Source organism: Mytilus trossulus, chromosome 13, assembly GCF_036588685.1.
Source record: "Mytilus trossulus isolate FHL-02 chromosome 13, PNRI_Mtr1.1.1.hap1, whole genome shotgun sequence".
In the NCBI taxonomy this organism is placed as follows: domain Eukaryota; kingdom Metazoa; phylum Mollusca; class Bivalvia; order Mytilida; family Mytilidae; genus Mytilus; species Mytilus trossulus.
The window spans coordinates 10840194-10858012 of NC_086385.1; the positions used below are offsets into that span (position 1 = coordinate 10840194).

At 32.6% G+C, this 17819-nt stretch overlaps 1 protein-coding gene across 1 annotated transcript; it reads right to left on the reverse strand.

Annotated features, from left to right (window-relative positions):
* Window positions 1–14649: 14649 nt before the first annotated feature.
* LOC134693999 (uncharacterized) lies at window positions 14650–17819 on the reverse strand. The gene is made up of 3 exons (XM_063554981.1): window positions 17675–17819; window positions 16157–16295; window positions 14650–14841 (listed from the first exon to the last, which is right to left on the reverse strand). The coding sequence occupies exons 1-3, from the start codon at window positions 17811–17813 to the stop codon at window positions 14700–14702; spliced, it is 420 nt and encodes a 139-aa protein (XP_063411051.1). The 5' UTR covers window positions 17814–17819; the 3' UTR covers window positions 14650–14699.

The following is a 17819-nucleotide window of genomic DNA, read 5'->3' on the forward strand; positions in this document are numbered from 1 at the left end:
ATGTGATATTTAGTTTTGCATGAATAGAAATTACAGAGATATATATAAATAATTTTCTTTGATTTTGTTGGAAGATTTATTAGTATTAAAGGATGATGTATACAGTCAGAAATCAAATATGAAATTCTGCCATTATTGGATATAAAGCACTTTTTTAATTAAAGTTATACTCATGTTATTAACAATGTAAGGTCCTTTATGAAGTTAATTTTATGCCCCCTTTTTGGGGCATTATGTTTTCTGGTCTTTGCATTCATTTGTTTGATCGTTCGTCTGTCTGTCTCACTTCAGGTTTAATTTATTGGTCGAGTTAGTTTTTGGTGAAGTTAAAATTCCAATCAACTTAAAACTTAGTACACATGTTCACTGTGATATGATCTTCCTAATTTTAATGCCAAATTATAATTTTACCTCATTTTCATGGTCCAATGAAAATAATTTGATAGTGCAGATGGACAGGGCTTCCATGTACTAAGGACACATTCTTGTTTCCATTCAATTTTGAAATGTGTTCAAATTACAAATGAATTAAACTGTAAAGAAAGTTTATAGACAAAAATGATTTATATTCTACAAATTAAAATCATTTGGCCTTATATGGTGTTAGATGTATATCAGTCAGGGGCATTACTTAAACACGTAACATTTAAAATTACCTAAACAAGTAATGTTGAAAACGAGGCTATTTTAAATATTACTTATATAAGTAATTTTTCTAAATATAATTTTTATAGGTGTCCAACTATACAGGTTTTAATAACTTTAACAAATTTTCACGGTCATCTGGTTATTTTTCCCATGAAACATAAAATCTGATCTTTCTGAAACACTCATTGCCTTTCTGACGCGATTGTCTTTCATATCAACGCTTTGGGTAAAAGATTGATCTCTTGGGGCCATTTAAATATTGTTTTCCTCAAAAATCTTGAAGGTATAAATAGATAGAATCTTGTGAATTAAGTGCCAGTTTGCCTTAGAATCAGACAGTGGTGAAAACATGACCAAAAAACCCACCCAATTTGACATTGATTTAAGTTCATAATATGTAGTTATGCATAAAAATAACGTTCATTTACGTTTTCTGTTCTGGTAATAGAAGTTACAATTTGGTTGAAATGCATTAGAAATTAACAAATAAGGGGAGATAACTCTGTGCTTTGCTATCATTCTAACCAATTTTCTAACCGAGTTATTTGGTATTACTAGACACACACAAATGAAAGACTTATAGTTTTTAACTCAGGATGATGGTTAGTATTAAATAGCATGATTAGCTCAATGGGATTTTTGTGATTTTTATTGCCTGATTCTCACAAAGACTGGCACTTAATTAAGACTTGACGTTATTTATAATTTGTAACCCAAAACAATTACATATGTTCCTTAAATAAGTGTTACTACTAATTCTTTCAAAATGATATTACATGCTCTAAAAATTCATTAAAACTCTATTAAGTTCATGTTTTTATTGAAATTTAAAATAACTCTATTGAGTATTTTTTTTATACAAAAATTACCTATATATTAAGTAACTAAAAACATTTACTTGTTTGAATAATGCTCCTGACTTTATATACTAAGAAAGTAACTTAATATCAATATTTTTATATAAACAGTTTCTCTGATATAGGGCGTGTTGCATTTCCACTAATTTTTCAAAGTTTCAGCAAAATTAAAGTTTATGTTCCCAGAAATGGTATTTATTACTTTTCCGGAAATTTATTTGGCAGTAAATTATTAATATTTAAATATATGTTAGAATTTATTTTTGTTTCATATTTTTATACAAAAAAGGTTCTGATCTTGTATCTAATAATTTGCAAAAAAAACTCATAAAAATGTCTCACAATAAAAAACTGCACTCTTTCATAATGATTCGCACTTTCCAAAAATTGTAATCAAAAGTGGACCTAGAATAAAATGTTGACAAAGCTTAAATAAAATGTGTTTCTGTTTGTATTATACATGTGTAGAGGAATTATTGATATGCCAAACTATTTTAGTCTAAGACTGTAAGCCTCAGACCACAATAAATTCACTTTGTTCATGGTCTCCTCGGACCACAATTACTTCCCTTTGTTCGTGGTCTCCTCAGACCACAATTACTTCCCTTTGTTCGTGGTCTAGGAATATAGTTCCCAATTATTATATGGGGTATTTCTTCCTAAGTAATCTGTCTACTGTTTTCTTTGAAATGTTTACTATTTAAGTGGTCCTATAAGTTGCATATATATTGAAATAAGTAAAACATGTGGAAAAAGATTGTTGTTGAAAGTAAACCCGAAAGTAGGGTAGAAATAAGCCTTCATCATTTATTCAAGATTAAAATCCTACCATTGGCATATTGATAGGGCTCTCAAAAGAATTAAATCACTGATGGATTTTCCCGAGACAAGTATAATTTATAAGAATAATAATGGTCTATAGCAGTTAAATTTATTTCGTGTTTGACATGGTGCAATTTTTTTAATTCAACTTGACCTTAATCAAAAAATGCATTGTTGCCAAGGGGAAGAATAATTGTGTTCTGAGGCCTGTAGTCCATCAATGTTTCATTGTATGTATAATGTAAGAAAGAAAATCTATTTATTTCTCATGGATGTAGTTATATTGTTATGTCAATTTGTTTGTGACATTATTTAATTTAGCGTATATTTAAAAGTGGTGGAAGATATTTAAATTGTGGAGCAATTTTACCATGTTATTTTTTTTTATTTCATCTTAAAACAAGTTTTAAATTTATTTCTTTTCCATTAATAATTTTTGACAAACAAAGAAAATCCAATATACAAAAAGTAACTTTTTTTTGTTTTCGTCTGTTTTCTTCACAGAAATCAAAGTTTATAAAAGGAAAGGGTGCTATGGGTCCCTATTCTGATGAATGTTTATTTCACAATTTATTTGCTACAAGATGAAACAAAATCTGATTGCAAAGTAATAAAGATCAAACCAAAATCTTCTTTTTCATATTTAAAAAAAAAAAATTCTATGAAAGTTATTTTACGACAAAAAGACCAATATATACTCAAAGTAACTCTTCTTGGAATTTTTATTTAATAAAGAAAATAGTTAATAAAAGATATAAAAGAAGGTGTGCTATTGGATCATGTTCTGCATCATAAAAATTTCAAAATATACTTGCTACAAGATTCTAAAACTGAGTGATTAGTAATTAAGATTTTTTTTTTTAATTTTCTATAAAGAAAAGTTGTATATATAGTTTGATTTCATTGTTAAATTTGCTCTCAATTCATTTCAACTTTTTTTTAACTCACATTTTCATTATTAACCTTGTTTTATTTTCAGCAGTTTCCTCTAAAAGACTTAAGTTTATAAAAATTAAAGGAAGGTTTTTATTGGTCCATTCTAAAGTCATACAGATAACATGTTAAAAAGTCTGAGTGCATGTATAGTAATACCTCTTATTAGTCAGATGGATGACCACCAAATGTTATGATATTTTTTTTTGTTATCATGGTTGCTATATATTATATTAAAATGTTTTAATTCAGTTGATATGCGTAGTTTGTTGTTGATGAAGTCAAAGGGGACTTTAGGTTTGCACTCCTTCTATCTGTCTGTCTGTCCATCAGTCAGTCCGCAAATCAACTTTCCACACTTTTTTAGTCACCTGGCCCAAAGCATAAAGTGAGCTTTTGTCATCACTTGGTGTCCGTCGTTCGTCTCCCACGTCATGGTAAACTTTTTACATTTGAACTTCCTCTAGAGAACTACTGAATGGAATGAAACCAAACATAGCATGCATTTTCCTTATTTAGTGCTGACCAAGTGTTGTTACTTTGTAGTCGATCCATCATCCAAGATGGCCGCCAGCGGGGGACTTAGTTTAACATAGGACCCTATGGGAAATACATACAAATGTCTTATTTTAGAGAACCACTGAATGGAATGCAACCAAACATGACATGAATGTTCCTTATGAGGTGCTGACCAAGTGTTATGTAGCCGATCCGTCATCCAAGATGGCCGCCAGTGGGGGACTTTGTTTAACACAGTAACCTATGGTAAATATATGCACAAGTCTTCTTTTAGAGAACCACTGAATGGAATGAACCCAAACATATCGGGACCTTTAATGGCTGACTATATGCGGTATGGGATTTGCTCATTGTTGAAGGCCATGCAGTGACCTCAAATTGTTAATGTTTGTGTCATTTTGGTATTTTGTGGATAGTTGTCTCATTGGCAATCATACCACTTCTTCTTTTTTATATGTAGCATGCATGCTCCTTATGATATGCTGACCAAGTGTTGTCACTTTGTATCCGATTCATCATCCAAGATGGCCGCCAGTGTGGGACTTAGTTTAACATAGTACCCTATGGGAAATACATACAAATGGCTTCTTTTATAAAACCATTGAATGGAATGAAACCAAACATGGCATGAATGTTCCTTATGAGGTGCTGACCAAGTGTTGTAACTTTGTAGCCGATCCATTATCTAAGATGGCCACCTGCGGGGGACTTGGTTTAACATAGAACCCTATGGGACATACATACAAATGCTTTTTTAGCTCACCTTTCCTAAAAGGAAATGTGAGCTTTTCTCATCACTTGGCGTCCGACGTCGTCGTCGTCTGTCGTCGTTAACAATTTTTCAAACATCTTCTCTGAAACTACTGAATGGATTTGGATGAAACTTAGCATGATTGTTCCTTAGATTATCCTGCACAATGTTTGTTCTCGATTTTTGATCCGTAAAAAAACATGGCCGCCGTTAAATACAATAAAACATAGGGGTCAAATGCAGTTTTTGGCTTATATCTCAAAAACGAAAGCATTTAAAGCAAATCTGACATGGGGTAAAAATGTTCATTAGGTCAAGATCTATCAGCCCTGAAATTTTCAGATGAATCGAACAACCCATTGTTGGGTTGCTGCCACTTAATTTGTAATTTTAAGGAAATTTTGCAGCTTTTGGTCATTATCTTGAATATTATTATAGATAAAGATAAACTGTAAACAGCAAAAATGATCAGCAAAGTAAGATCTACAAATAAGTCAATATGACCAAAATTGTCAATTGAACCCTTCAGGGGTTATTGTCCTTTAATGACAATTTTTCACAATTTGTTCATCATATTTGCTAACTTTAAAAAATCTTCTCTAAAACTACTCAACTAAATTCAACCAAACTTTAACTGAATGATCAGTAGGGTGTATAAAATAAAGTCTGTGTTTTATTTTTTATTTCGTCATAAAAACATGGCCGTCATGGCTAAAAATAGAACACAGGGTAAAATGCAGTTTTTGGCTTATATCTCAAAAACTCCAGCATTTAGAGCAAATAAGACAAGAAGTTAAAGTATTTATTAGGTCAAAGTCTACCTGTACTGAAATTTTCAGCCGAATTGGGTAACTGGTCTTTCAGGTATAATGCCCCTGAATTGATGATTTCAAAGAAATTTTGCAGTTTTTGGTTATTATCTTGAATATTATTATAGATACAGATAAACTGTTAATGGCAAAAATGTTAAGCAAAGTAAGATCTACAAATAAGTCAATTTGACCAAAATTGTCAATTGACCCCTTAAGGAGTTATTGCCCTTTAAAGATTTTATTCACAATTTGTTCATCATGTTGACTTACTTTAAAAAATCTTCTCCTTTGAAACTGCTGTATCAATGTCAGCCAAACTTAGGCTAAATGAGTTTCAGAGTATCTAGTATAAATTTTATATTTTATTTCCTTGTATGTCAAGAAACATAGATCCTATTGCTAAAATAGAACATAGGAGAAAATTTTTTTTTTTTGCTTTTGAAGAAAATAGGACGATTCAAAGAACATTTAAATAAATTGAAAAGCCAAAATAATCATTGATGAGAAATTTAACCAAAAAATTAAGGTGAGCGATTCAGGCTCTTGAGAGCCTCTTGTTTAGAGAAGCACTGAATGGGATGAAATCAAACATGGCACGAATGTTCCTTATGAGGTGCTGAACAAGTGTTATTACTTTGTAACCCTTCCATTATCCAAGTTGCAGCAGCCGGCGGGTAACTTAGTTTAACATAGGACCCTACTGGAAATACATACAAATGTCTTCTTTTAGAGAACCACTGAATGGAATGAAATCAAACATGGCACGAATGTTCCTTATGAGGTGCTGAACAAGTGTTATTACTTTGTAACCCTTCCATTATCCAAGTTGCAGCAGCCGGCGGGTAACTTAGTTTAACATAGGACCCTACTGGAAATACATACAAATGTCTTCTTTTAGAGAACCACTGAATGGAATGAAATCAAACATGGCATGAATATTCCTTATGAGGTGCTGACCAAGTGTTGTTACTTTGTAGCCGATCCATCATCCAAGACGGCCGCCAGCGGGGGACTTAGTTTAACATAGGATCCTATAGGAAATACAAATATCTTCTTTTGAAGATCCACTGAATGGAATGAAACCAAATGTATCATGAATGTTCCTTCTGAGGTGCTGACCAAGTGTTGTTACTTTGTAGCCGATCCATCACCCAAGATGGCCGCCAGCAGGGGACTTAGTTTAACATTGGACCCCGTGGGAAATACATATAAATGTCTTCTTTAAGAGAACTACTGAATGAAATGAAACCAAACATAACAATATTAAACTAAGTTTGTCCTAAAACATCAATTTTAAGTTTCTGTTACAATTTTTTACATTTTTAGCTCACCTGGCCCATGGCAATACAAAGTTACCTACCGGGTAGAAATTACATTATACTGGTACAAGGGGACTTAAGGTTTGCACTCCGTCCATATGTCTATCAGTCCGGCAAATCAGTTTAACACACTTTTTTCTTCATGTTTGAAGTTATTGATTTAATATTTGGTGCAATGATTTATCATTACAAGTTACAGATCAAGTTCAAATGTCATTCCGGTCTGATGATTTTGTGCAGAGTTATGGTCCTTTGACTTAGAAAATTCACTCAAATAATCAGTTTTCAGCACTTTTTGTGTCATTCTTGAAGAAATTAAATTGATAATTGGTTTATAGTTTTATCATGACAAGCTACAGTTCAAGTTTAAATTTTGTACCGGTCTTATGAATTTGTGCAGAGTTATAGTCCTTTGACTTAAAAACGGCGAATTGAAATTACCTCCTTGAGGGGCTGTGCAAATAAAATGTACACGTGGATGCTTAAATATTCAAAAGATCTCTTCAGTACAAACAAGCTAATAATATTTACGGTATCATTTTTATTTTTGGTCCTCAATGCTCTTCAACTTCGTACTCTATTTGGTCTTTTAAACATTTTTGGATTCTAGTGTCACTTTTGTATACGAAACTTGTGTCTGGCGTAAATATATATATTTTTATCCTGGTTTCTATGATGAGTTTTTTTACTGGACGAGTTGCGAATTTCTCATAGTAGAGATCCGCAATTCAGCGTTCTTTATAACAATTTCACATAACCGAAATATGATCCTTATATCTCCATGAGTACTCATCATCGAAAAAATTATCACCACACCAATAACATTTATTTGATATTGTTTAAAAAAAAAAATAGGGAAATTTCGGGATGCGTAGTCACACCCTTAAAATTGCTATCGGGCCAATGTAAAAAAACGTCATCAAAATCTAAAAAACCAAAGGACATTTACATCAAAAGTTATAAATAAGAAATAAGAAATAACACTACTAAAAACCGGGAGTGAAATCAGGTGCTCCGGAAGGGTAAACATTTCCTGCATGTATACGACACCCGTCGTGTTATTTCTTTGTTCAGTTCGGTAATGATGGAAGGTAATTATGACCTAGGAAGAATATCAGATATGATTTCTGACACGCTTTTGTAATAATGGCCAATCAGCTCATAAGGGCGACCGCAAAATTTCTTGACCCTAATTTGATTTATTCATAGCCTTGTTTTAGCAACTTTTGAGAAAGCAGTATTCCCCGTTAAACAAAATCAACGTACTTTGAGCTAGCTATAGAGTAACGTATCAATTGAGACACATATACTCCGTATGCTGGTGCCGCTTGGATGTTGCTACACATAAATGGCAAGTTAACTATAGGAAAATTAAAATCATTGCGTTTGTCATAAATTTTGGTATTTAACCTACCATCGGTAGTCATTTCGAGAAAAAGGTCTAAATATGAAGCAGATTTATCTGTGTCGGTAGTATCTTTAATTTCAAGTTCACTTAGATATATTAAATGTAAGTGGTCACTGAATTTCTTATTATTAAGAGACAGTACATCATCAATATACCGAAAGGTGAAATTTAAAGACTGGGCTAATTTCTTTTCTCCTTTCTGCACAAGCCCTTGGATAAATTTTGCTTCATAGGAATACAAAAACAAATCAGCCAATAGAGGAGCGCAATTGGTACCCACTTGAATTCCAGTAGGCTGTTGGAAGACAACCAAATTCAACAAATATGTTGTCAATAAAAAAAAACAGCATGGCAGTGATATCCTCTTCGGTGTATTTTTTCCTTGACTCTATGATTTTTCACAAAGTAAGCTGAATTTCTGCTCAAAACTAGATATTTAAAACATCTAGTGCCCTTTTTGTTAAAGAAACAAAAGCTGGCGAGTTCTTTCAGTCGAGCTTTAAGTTTGGTAGTAATAGTGGTATAAAGAGTTGAAAAATCAAAGGTTTTAAAGTTGGTACAATCACAGTGTAGATACTATTCTGTACGCTATCCGGAAGTCGCGATTTTCGAAGCGAGGATTTCAAACTGGCTAACAGAACGGTTTTGTTTTGGTTGCCCTTTCTCATCATTTGTTTACTCCTATAGCTATAAAGTGCTTTGCACATCTTAAATGTATGTATAGCATCATAAATATGAGTAACTGTAACAAAAACATGCAGTAGAATATAAAATATACGTGTGCATCACACCAACTTCATAGAAAAAAGTGAAATCGATTGACAATTTTGCTCTCGTAGTACAAAGCAAATAATCTTTTATTGCAAATATTTGCATCAGTTTACAGTTAAATATATACTGTTTCAATATTCCTATCGTATTTAAGTAGAATGTTCGTATTTCAAATAAAAAATATGCTTTCCTTGAGGATCCCAAAATAAATTACTGTACGATCAGTCTAAAACTGACTGTATTCTAGTAGCGATTTCAGATTTTTTGTCTGTATGACCAGTCGTGATTTTGAAGAAAAAAACCACAACAAATGGAAGTTTTTAACGGCCTTGACTGAAAAACAACGGCAATTTGAAGGTGTATACGTGTCTATGTGAAATTATGATTGTGTGCCTGGAACTATAACGTGTAATTTCTTTCATCAGACAATACAAATATATTTCTGATGATTTTTGTAAACGGCAAAATAATTATATTTTTGTTCTATCAGACTTACTTTTAATCAAATGCCTAAAAAGCGATACATGATTCGCTTGTGGACTTTGTATTAGTGTGTCGTTGCAGTTATCTGTTTAACTATTACATTTTTAAAGACTATTTACACCGTCCGTCTGCCGTTGACCAATTGGGGATAACATACATCAAGCCTGTCTCTTTTAAAATGACAAAAAATAGATACTAGCAGAGAAAACTTTGTTTAAAAACTTTAGGGATTGAGGAAAGAATTAGCAAAATTATACCCCGCCACTTCTATAGTCCATGTTTTGGAATAAAATAAACCACCAGAAAAACTAAATTATAGGTGCACAGGGGCATCATTTAAAAACGAATATGAGGAAGTTTTATTAATATTAGTATATGGTAAGTTTTTGATAGTTGCGTATAATAAACGGGTACCACCCAATAAGGTAGTGGAAAAGTCCTTATCATGGAAATAAAAAAACTGATGATTTTTCGAAAAACCAAATAAGAGGTACACAATTGAATTAAATGATAAGGAATCTGAAAAAGAAGATTCATTAAGTTATGACACTTGTCTGAAGGAAGTTGTGGATATAAAATAGGTACGCCCAATATACGGTTAATATGACAAAGTCCGTATTTAAGATATAGAAACATCAACAATATTTTTACCAAAAATTCGAAATAGAAGCTCCATAATACATTAATTGATTAAAAATGGAGCACTTTTAGAAAAGTTTAACAATTGGTTTTGAGGGTCACGGTTGGAAATACCTGATGGGTGCCCCCATATAATGCAATGTTCAAGTCCGTATCTTATATAAGGAAACCCCATAAAAGATTTTTAATAAAATTCGAAATACATTCCTTTTTTTTATATAAATAAGGCCGTTAATTTTCTCGTTTGAATTGTTTTACATTGTCATTTCGGGGGCTTTTATAGTTGACTTTGTGGTATTGGCTTTGCTTATTGTTGAAGGCCATACGGTGACCTATATTTGTTAATGTCTGTGTAATTTTGATCTCTTGTGGACGGTTGTCTCATTGGTAATCATACCGCATCTTCTTTTTTATATTATAATTTATGATACGGAATCCGAGAAAAAAATAATTAATAGTTATACCAGTGAAGGATTCAAGAAAATTGGGACCCGGCGGTTTGAAATTCTTTTTTAACTTTCAATGCATTTGTATGGGAACATATATTTAGAATCCTCTTTTCTCCTGGATTGGACCCCTCTCCATTTAAAAATGTCTGGAAACCCAAATGTATATTAAGTGGTTTATGAGGAGATGCGCTTGCAAAACCGGCGAAACATGTTGTACCGGTCCAACGGACGAACGGAAAGACGGACTTCATTATCACTATAAACCATCGCTTTACAAAGTGGTGCACAATTGAGTGTGAAAGAGACAGATCTACATCCAAAACAAAGTGAAGGAACTGTGATCAATTATAGGCTACAGTACGGCCTCGAATGTTTGTAAATACATGCATTTTTGTATAACAATTAAATCTGTGTGTTTGTACAATTTAAAGTATAACGGAGGACATTTCTGAAACTTATATAAACAAACAAACCTTCTTCTTATTTCAGCCACATTCAATCATCCTTATACTTAATGTAGTAAGTCGAGTACACCCTATCAAGCTAAAACATGTTTGAAAAGTTTACAGGATGTGAATTTATTAAAATATATTTGTGTTACTTAGAAAAATGCCATCTTCTAATGTATCGTAAATAGCTTTGAAATCACTACTAGAATACAGTGAAATAAAGACTGATCATACAGTTTCAAAATATACAAGCGAGACTGATCGTACAGTGTGAAATTCGAACAAGTGTAATTTTCTTATTTCTGGCTTCAAAGATCTGGCTGAAACTTTTACCACCACTTAAAATATACTTTATTTAGTAAATTAATTCTGGATTTTACGTTAATTTGTACAGTAAGGGTGAAAAAAGGTTGTTTTTAGGTTCACCGACTGATTTTCCTTAATGATGCACTTGAAAATCTCTTGATTAAGGTAAAAATACGAATAATGAATGTGCTAAATTTAATTATAAACCATTTGTGAATATCGATGTCAGCTGAATTAATCATTAAGCAATGTACAGATGAACATCTTACCGTTTAATATAGTATATCCGACAAATTTAAAATGTGATCCAAAAAAATCTCGCTTCGAAAATCGCGACTTCCGGAAAGCGTACAGAATAGTATCTACACTGTGACAATGTTTAAATGATTGGGATTGTAAATTCACCAATAACTCTTTTGAATTTTCCAGTATCCACATCTGATTAACAACACGTCTTGAATATGCCATTTCGGAATATTTCTGAAGTCCTTCTTTGACTGCAGTGAGTATGGCAGTAAAAACTTAAGAAAGGGGTTTCGTGGAACACTTGGAAGAACCTTTCCTTATAAGGATTCTTGTGAAGCTGAGGAATCCAAGATAAGGATGGAAGATCCTGATCTTCATCCTTTGGATTAACACCAAAAGAGATTATAACCGATTTGTGGTTTTCCAGGATAACCCTCAACAGAATCCATTAGTAGTTTGAAGTAAGAGATTATGCACTTAAAAAGGGATGCATGATAACATTTTCTCCTATATGCAGACCTGTAACTAATTTCTGACGAAACTCATTCCCGACTTTTAAATAATAATAAGACCAAAACTATTACATGATGAAAATATGAGATTTCTTGCATTTCGATTTTCTAATGAAGGAATCAATGTAGAAACAACAGACACAGACCTTCATGTTAGTGTTCCTATGTGCCTTATATTAAAAGAGGGTGGTAAAGGGTTATTTTAGTTAAAAAAAATAATTGTTCGTTCATCGTGAAACGGCGATTTTATTTCGCGTTCATTCGTGCAAAAAAATCATAACACGTTGATAAAGAATATATTTAACAGGTCAGAAAAAAGGGATAAATCGAGTAAGAATTACAGAAATTGTTTTCTGTTTACTAGTATTTCGTTTCATGATTTCTTTTTTGTGAAGCCCTTGATCTTATGATAAATAAAGGTAACAGTAGTACAAATTAAAACTGAGGTAAACGCATCAAATATAAGAGAACTACGACACAACAGACACACAACATTAAAATGTAGCCAACATAGAAAAGTTCTCTTAGATATATTAAATGTAAGTGGTCACTGAATCTCTTATTATTAAGAGACAGTACATCATCAATATACCGAAAGGTGAAATTTAAAGACTGGGCTAATTTCTTTTCTCCTTTCTGCACAAGCCCTTGGATAAATTTTGCTTCATAGGAATACAAAAACAAATCAGCCAATAGAGGAGCGCAATTGGTACCCACTTGAATTCCAATAGGCTGTTGGAAGACAACCACATTCAACAAATATGTTGTCAATCAAAAAGTCCAGCATGGCAGTGATATCCTCATCGGTGTATTTTTTCCTTGACTCTATGATTTTTCACAAAGTAAGCTGAATTTCTGCTCAAAACTAGATATTTAAAACGTCTAGTGCCCTTTTTGTTAAAGAAACATAAGCTGGCGAGTTCTTTCAGTCGAGCTTTACGTTTGGTAGTAATAGTGGTATAAAGAGTTGAAAAATCAAAGGTTTTAAAGTTGGTACAATGTTTTAATGATTGGGATTGTAAATTCACCAATAACTCTTTTGAATTTTTCAGTATCCACATCTGATTAACACCACTTCTTGAATATGCCATTTCGGAATATTTCTGAAGTCCTTCTTTGACTGCAGTGAGTATGGAAGTAAGAATTTTAGAAAGGGGTTTAGTGGAACACTTGGAAGAACCTTTCCTTATAAGGATTCTTGTGAAGCTAAGGAATCCAATATAAGGATGGAAGATCCTGATCTTCATCCTTTGGATTAACACCAAAGGAGATTAGAACCGATTTGTGGATTTCAGGATCTCCTGCTTCGTAAGCGTACTTAGTGTATATGTAGGATTTCCTAATGTGTTATTTATCCCGAGTAACTTAATCAGGCAGTCAATGTAGCGTTTCTTGCAAACAAAAACAATATTGTTTGAGGCTTTGTCAGCTAGAACGACAACAAATTTGTCATGGAGGCAAGACAACTTCTCTATGAACTGAGGGTCTTTAAAGATGGAAGAATCTTCCATCTTTAGTTTAAACATATTTTATTGTTTAAAACAAATAGATAGAATTGTGTCTAATACATTTGTTTTGAACAATAAAATATGTTTAAACTTAAGATGGAAGGAGCTTTGGTGCTCATTGACCCACTTATTCTTATCTGAATCAATGACCTCACTGATTTTACCCACTCCGAAAGAGTGTCAACCTCAACCTTTTCTTTTTTTGCCCAGTCTTTTGCATAACCCTCAATAGAATCCATTAGTAGTTTGAAGTTAGAGATTATGCACTTAAAAAGGGATGCATGATTACATTTTCTCCAATATGCAGACCTGTAACTAATTTGTGACGGAGCTCTTTCCCGACTTTTAAATAAATATTTAGACCAAATCCATTACATAATGAAAAATTGAGATTTTTTGCATTTCGATTTTCTAATGAAGGAATCGATGCTATCAACATAAGCAACGTTTTTCTTAACACATTATCTAAAATCCCACGTTATCTTCAAAATCAGTCGGTTCCTGTTGTATCGTACATTTACACTACAACCATTGCATCTAAAGTATCTAACTATAAGCAAGCATTACATGACCTTGATTTAGAAACAACAGACACAGGCCTTCATGTTAGTGTTCCTATGCGCCTTATATTAAAAGAGATTGGCAAAGGGTTATTTTAGTTGGAAATTTTTAATTGTTCGTTCATCGTGAAACGGCGATTTTATTTCGCGTTCATCCGTGCAAAAAAATCATAACACGTTGATAAAGAATATATTTAACAGGTCAGAAAAAAAGGATAAATCGAGTAAGAATTACAGAAATTGTTTTCTGTTTATTTCGTTTCATGATTTCTTTTTTGTGAAGCCTTTGATCTTATGATAAATAAATGGTAACAGTAGTAAACCGCTGTTCGAAATTCATAAATCGATAGAGAAAAAACAAATCCGGGTTACAAATTAAAACTGAGGGAAACGCATCAAATATAAGAGAACTACGACACAACAGACACACAACATTAAAATGTAGCACACATAGAAAAGAACTATAATATACCAATTGTCATTTCCCTGACTTGGTATGGTTATGTATCTTATTTATAGAATTGAAGTGTAGTTAATGTACACACTGAAACAGGTAAAAAAAACCCGTATTTTCGTTTGTTTTTAAATACAACATTTAGCATAATATATTTAAATGTTATTTCATTTTTACTTGATGGAAGTTGTAAAATGATAAAATAAATCAATTGCATATTTTCTATTTAGTTGTATTTCTAAGGCATTCTTTTCTACTTTTTCTTCAAAAGTAAATCCAAAACACTCCGGTCCTCGCGTTTGGTGTATACCATAGTGTCATTAACAGAAAATGCTGGCTGACCATCAAGTCGGACTGCATATTTGAGTGGACAACCAACAGTGCAAGGATCCATACTGAAAATTAAAAGACAGATTATTGATAGGAACAATGATTATTTTTTTTATTATATTAATCATTTAAACATCTGCAACATTATCAATTGGCCGTTTCAGAATGTAAAGAATCATGGGTAATTTTATTGTTCGTACCCCAAAATGAAAATAACGCCACGTCATTGGTTAAATTTCCATTGTTAATGACATTTTTAACTAATCAGGACGTTTAGGTGTACACTTTTGAAAATGTTACCCAGGATGCATTAGATTCTGAAACGGCGAATTTCTTTATTTACCTTTAACCAAACGACTGTATAAATGTGTATGTCTTTGATAATGACAATCAGAGCTGCGTATTCAAAAGCTAAGCATGTATAGAATCAGAAACAATCGAAGAGCTTAATAACCTAAACGACCGCAACATAAAAGACAAATTTATCTGAGTTCAATTTTTCCAGAGGCAGTGATTTACCTTGTTTATAGGTAATATATAAACATGATAAAGGTAACAGTAATATTCCACTGTTCAAAAGTCATAAATCGATTAAGAGATTTTATAGCCCTAAACCTCTCACTTGTATGAAAGTCGCAGAGATAATAGTTTTTAAACTACATTTTTGCTGGGATTGTAAGTTCTTGCTATTGATCCAATGGTAGATATTGCTTGTATATTTAAGAAAAAAATAACACGTTGATTCTACAGTTATAGTTACCTTGATGGTTAGCTGAAAATGTTAACATATATACACCTTATCCCTATTTGGTTATCTCCCCCAGTTTATCCTATAATGTGTCCCGCTACAACTATTGAAGTCATTCAACAATCACTTTTCTATTGTGGCGTCAGATATTTCGTATTATGACGTAAATATTTAAGGAATTGCGAACAAATAGCGATTAGGTGTATTATTTCCATTTATTACAATGGATGACATTGATTTCCCATTTAAATAAAAACCGATAATTTCACATGTGAAATAAACGTGGTTATTTCACTCTCTGACGTCATACAACATTAGGCGTTGTCAAGACGTCGATAACGGCGGATGAAAACAAATTGTGAATGCATAGAAAAAAGATATAGTTCCTTACATGTTTTACATTAAGAAAGCCATTTGCCAATGTAATAAAAAGAATAACCAATTAAAGAATTCAAATATCGAAAAATATTCAACTCGTGACCGAACAACACTGATAATTACGCGCATTCGTGAATTAATGTGTTGTTCGGTCACTCGTTGAATATTTTTCTCTATTTGAATTCTTCAATTAGTTATTCTATAAATAATGCTAAACTTTTAGAATTAAATTAATATTTGAAAAGCATACATACCAGCATGGTGTCATGAGGTCTTTTTTCTCTTTGTAATATTGGGTTGCTTTGAAATCACACATGTTGAGCGCGCAATCAAATCTTTCACTTTTCAGGCATTTAGAATCAGGACATACATCTCCTTCTGTTACCACTAAAGCTGAAACAGAGGAGTATTTCATCAAAAGATCTGTGATGCGATTTTCTTACCAAAAAATTTATTAAATATGTCATTAAAATTATTTAACAAATCACGTCAGGAAACTCCTAAAGCAATTCAGAAATTCTAATAACGACTTAGTATGTAGTCAAGAGAGAATTGTGAACAATGAATTCTATAAAGTATGCAAGCTTTTTGGAAAACGGCCTCTTCTTTGTTGTTGCTGGTGTGTTGTTGACTGCAAAAAACAAAAGCCATTTATGAGTTTACTTAAACAAATAAAATAAAGAATCGAACAATTTTCATCGGATGCTATTTTTGGTCACTGAGAAGTATCTGTCAAAGTTTTATAATAATCCACCTCTTTAATTGAACCAGACTGCGATTTAAAAAACCTTACTGCACTAGATACACTCGTCTTATTTGTGTATTTCTCCCTTATTTTACTTTGTAATGGATGTTTATATGTAGGAGGAGCTGGATAAGGTACTTACTATGCAATACTATTCGGAATAAGCCGCTATATCAATTATGTCAAAAGAGGATTTTCTTTCACAAATGTAGCGGCATCATTATTGTTTGGTTGAACTGAATTATTATTATATCACAGCGGTAACTAGTCAGACCTTCTTCAAAACATCCCGTAATTAATTTCAACAGCATCTTCATTGTAAGGTGGTATACCATTATTGTTATGACACATCAATTGGTAACTTGTCATACCGTCTTCGAAACTTACAAGAATCCACTTCAACGGCGTCTTCATTGTTAGGTGGTATTACACAATTGTCATTACACAGCGGTAACTAGTCAGACCTTCTTCAAAACTTCAATAGCGGTTTCATTGTTTGGTGGTATTACATTAACGTTACAACACAGCGATAACTTGTCAGACCTTCAACATAACTTACCCAAAAACAATTCAATAGCGTCTTCGTTTTTTCGGTGATATTACATTATTGATATTTCACAGCAGTACCTTGTCAGACCTTCAACATAACTTACCCAAATACATTTCAATAGCGTCTTCGTGTTTTCGGTTGTATTAAATTATTGATATTTCACAGTGGTAACATGTCAGACCTTCAACATGACTTACCCAAATCCACTGCAGCAGCGTCTTATTTTTTTTCGGTGGTATTACATTATTGTTATTTCACAGCGGTAACTTGTCAGATCTTTAATACGACTAACCAAGTACACTCCAACCCATCTTCATTGTTTGGTGGTTTTACGTTATAGTAATTACACATTGGTAACTTGTCATACCTTCAACATGGCTTACCCACACCCACTTCAACAGCGTCTTAGTTTTTGCGGTGGTATTACATTATTGTTATTTCACAGCGGTAACTTTGCAGATCTTAAACACGACTTACCAGAATCAACCGCAACAGCATCTTCATTGTTTGGGGGTATTACATTATCATCCTCATTTCCCGCGTCGTCTACATCAGCTGATTTGACTAAATCATTAAATAGGAGAAAGCACAAAACAAATACAAATATGAATTTCATGATTAA

Excerpts from the sequence above, each read along its gene's own strand:
- LOC134693999 (XM_063554981.1), bottom strand. The coding sequence starts at position 17,813 with ATGAAATTCATATTTGTATTTGTTTTGTGCTTTCTCCTATTTAATGAT. Across the intron at positions 16,296-17,674 it reads TGCTGTTGCGGTTGATTCTG|CTTTAGTGGTAACAGAAGGA; the intron begins GTAAGTCGTGTT and ends CCTCTGTTTCAG. Across the intron at positions 14,842-16,156 it reads GACCTCATGACACCATGCTG|TATGGATCCTTGCACTGTTG; the intron begins GTATGTATGCTT and ends TTTAATTTTCAG.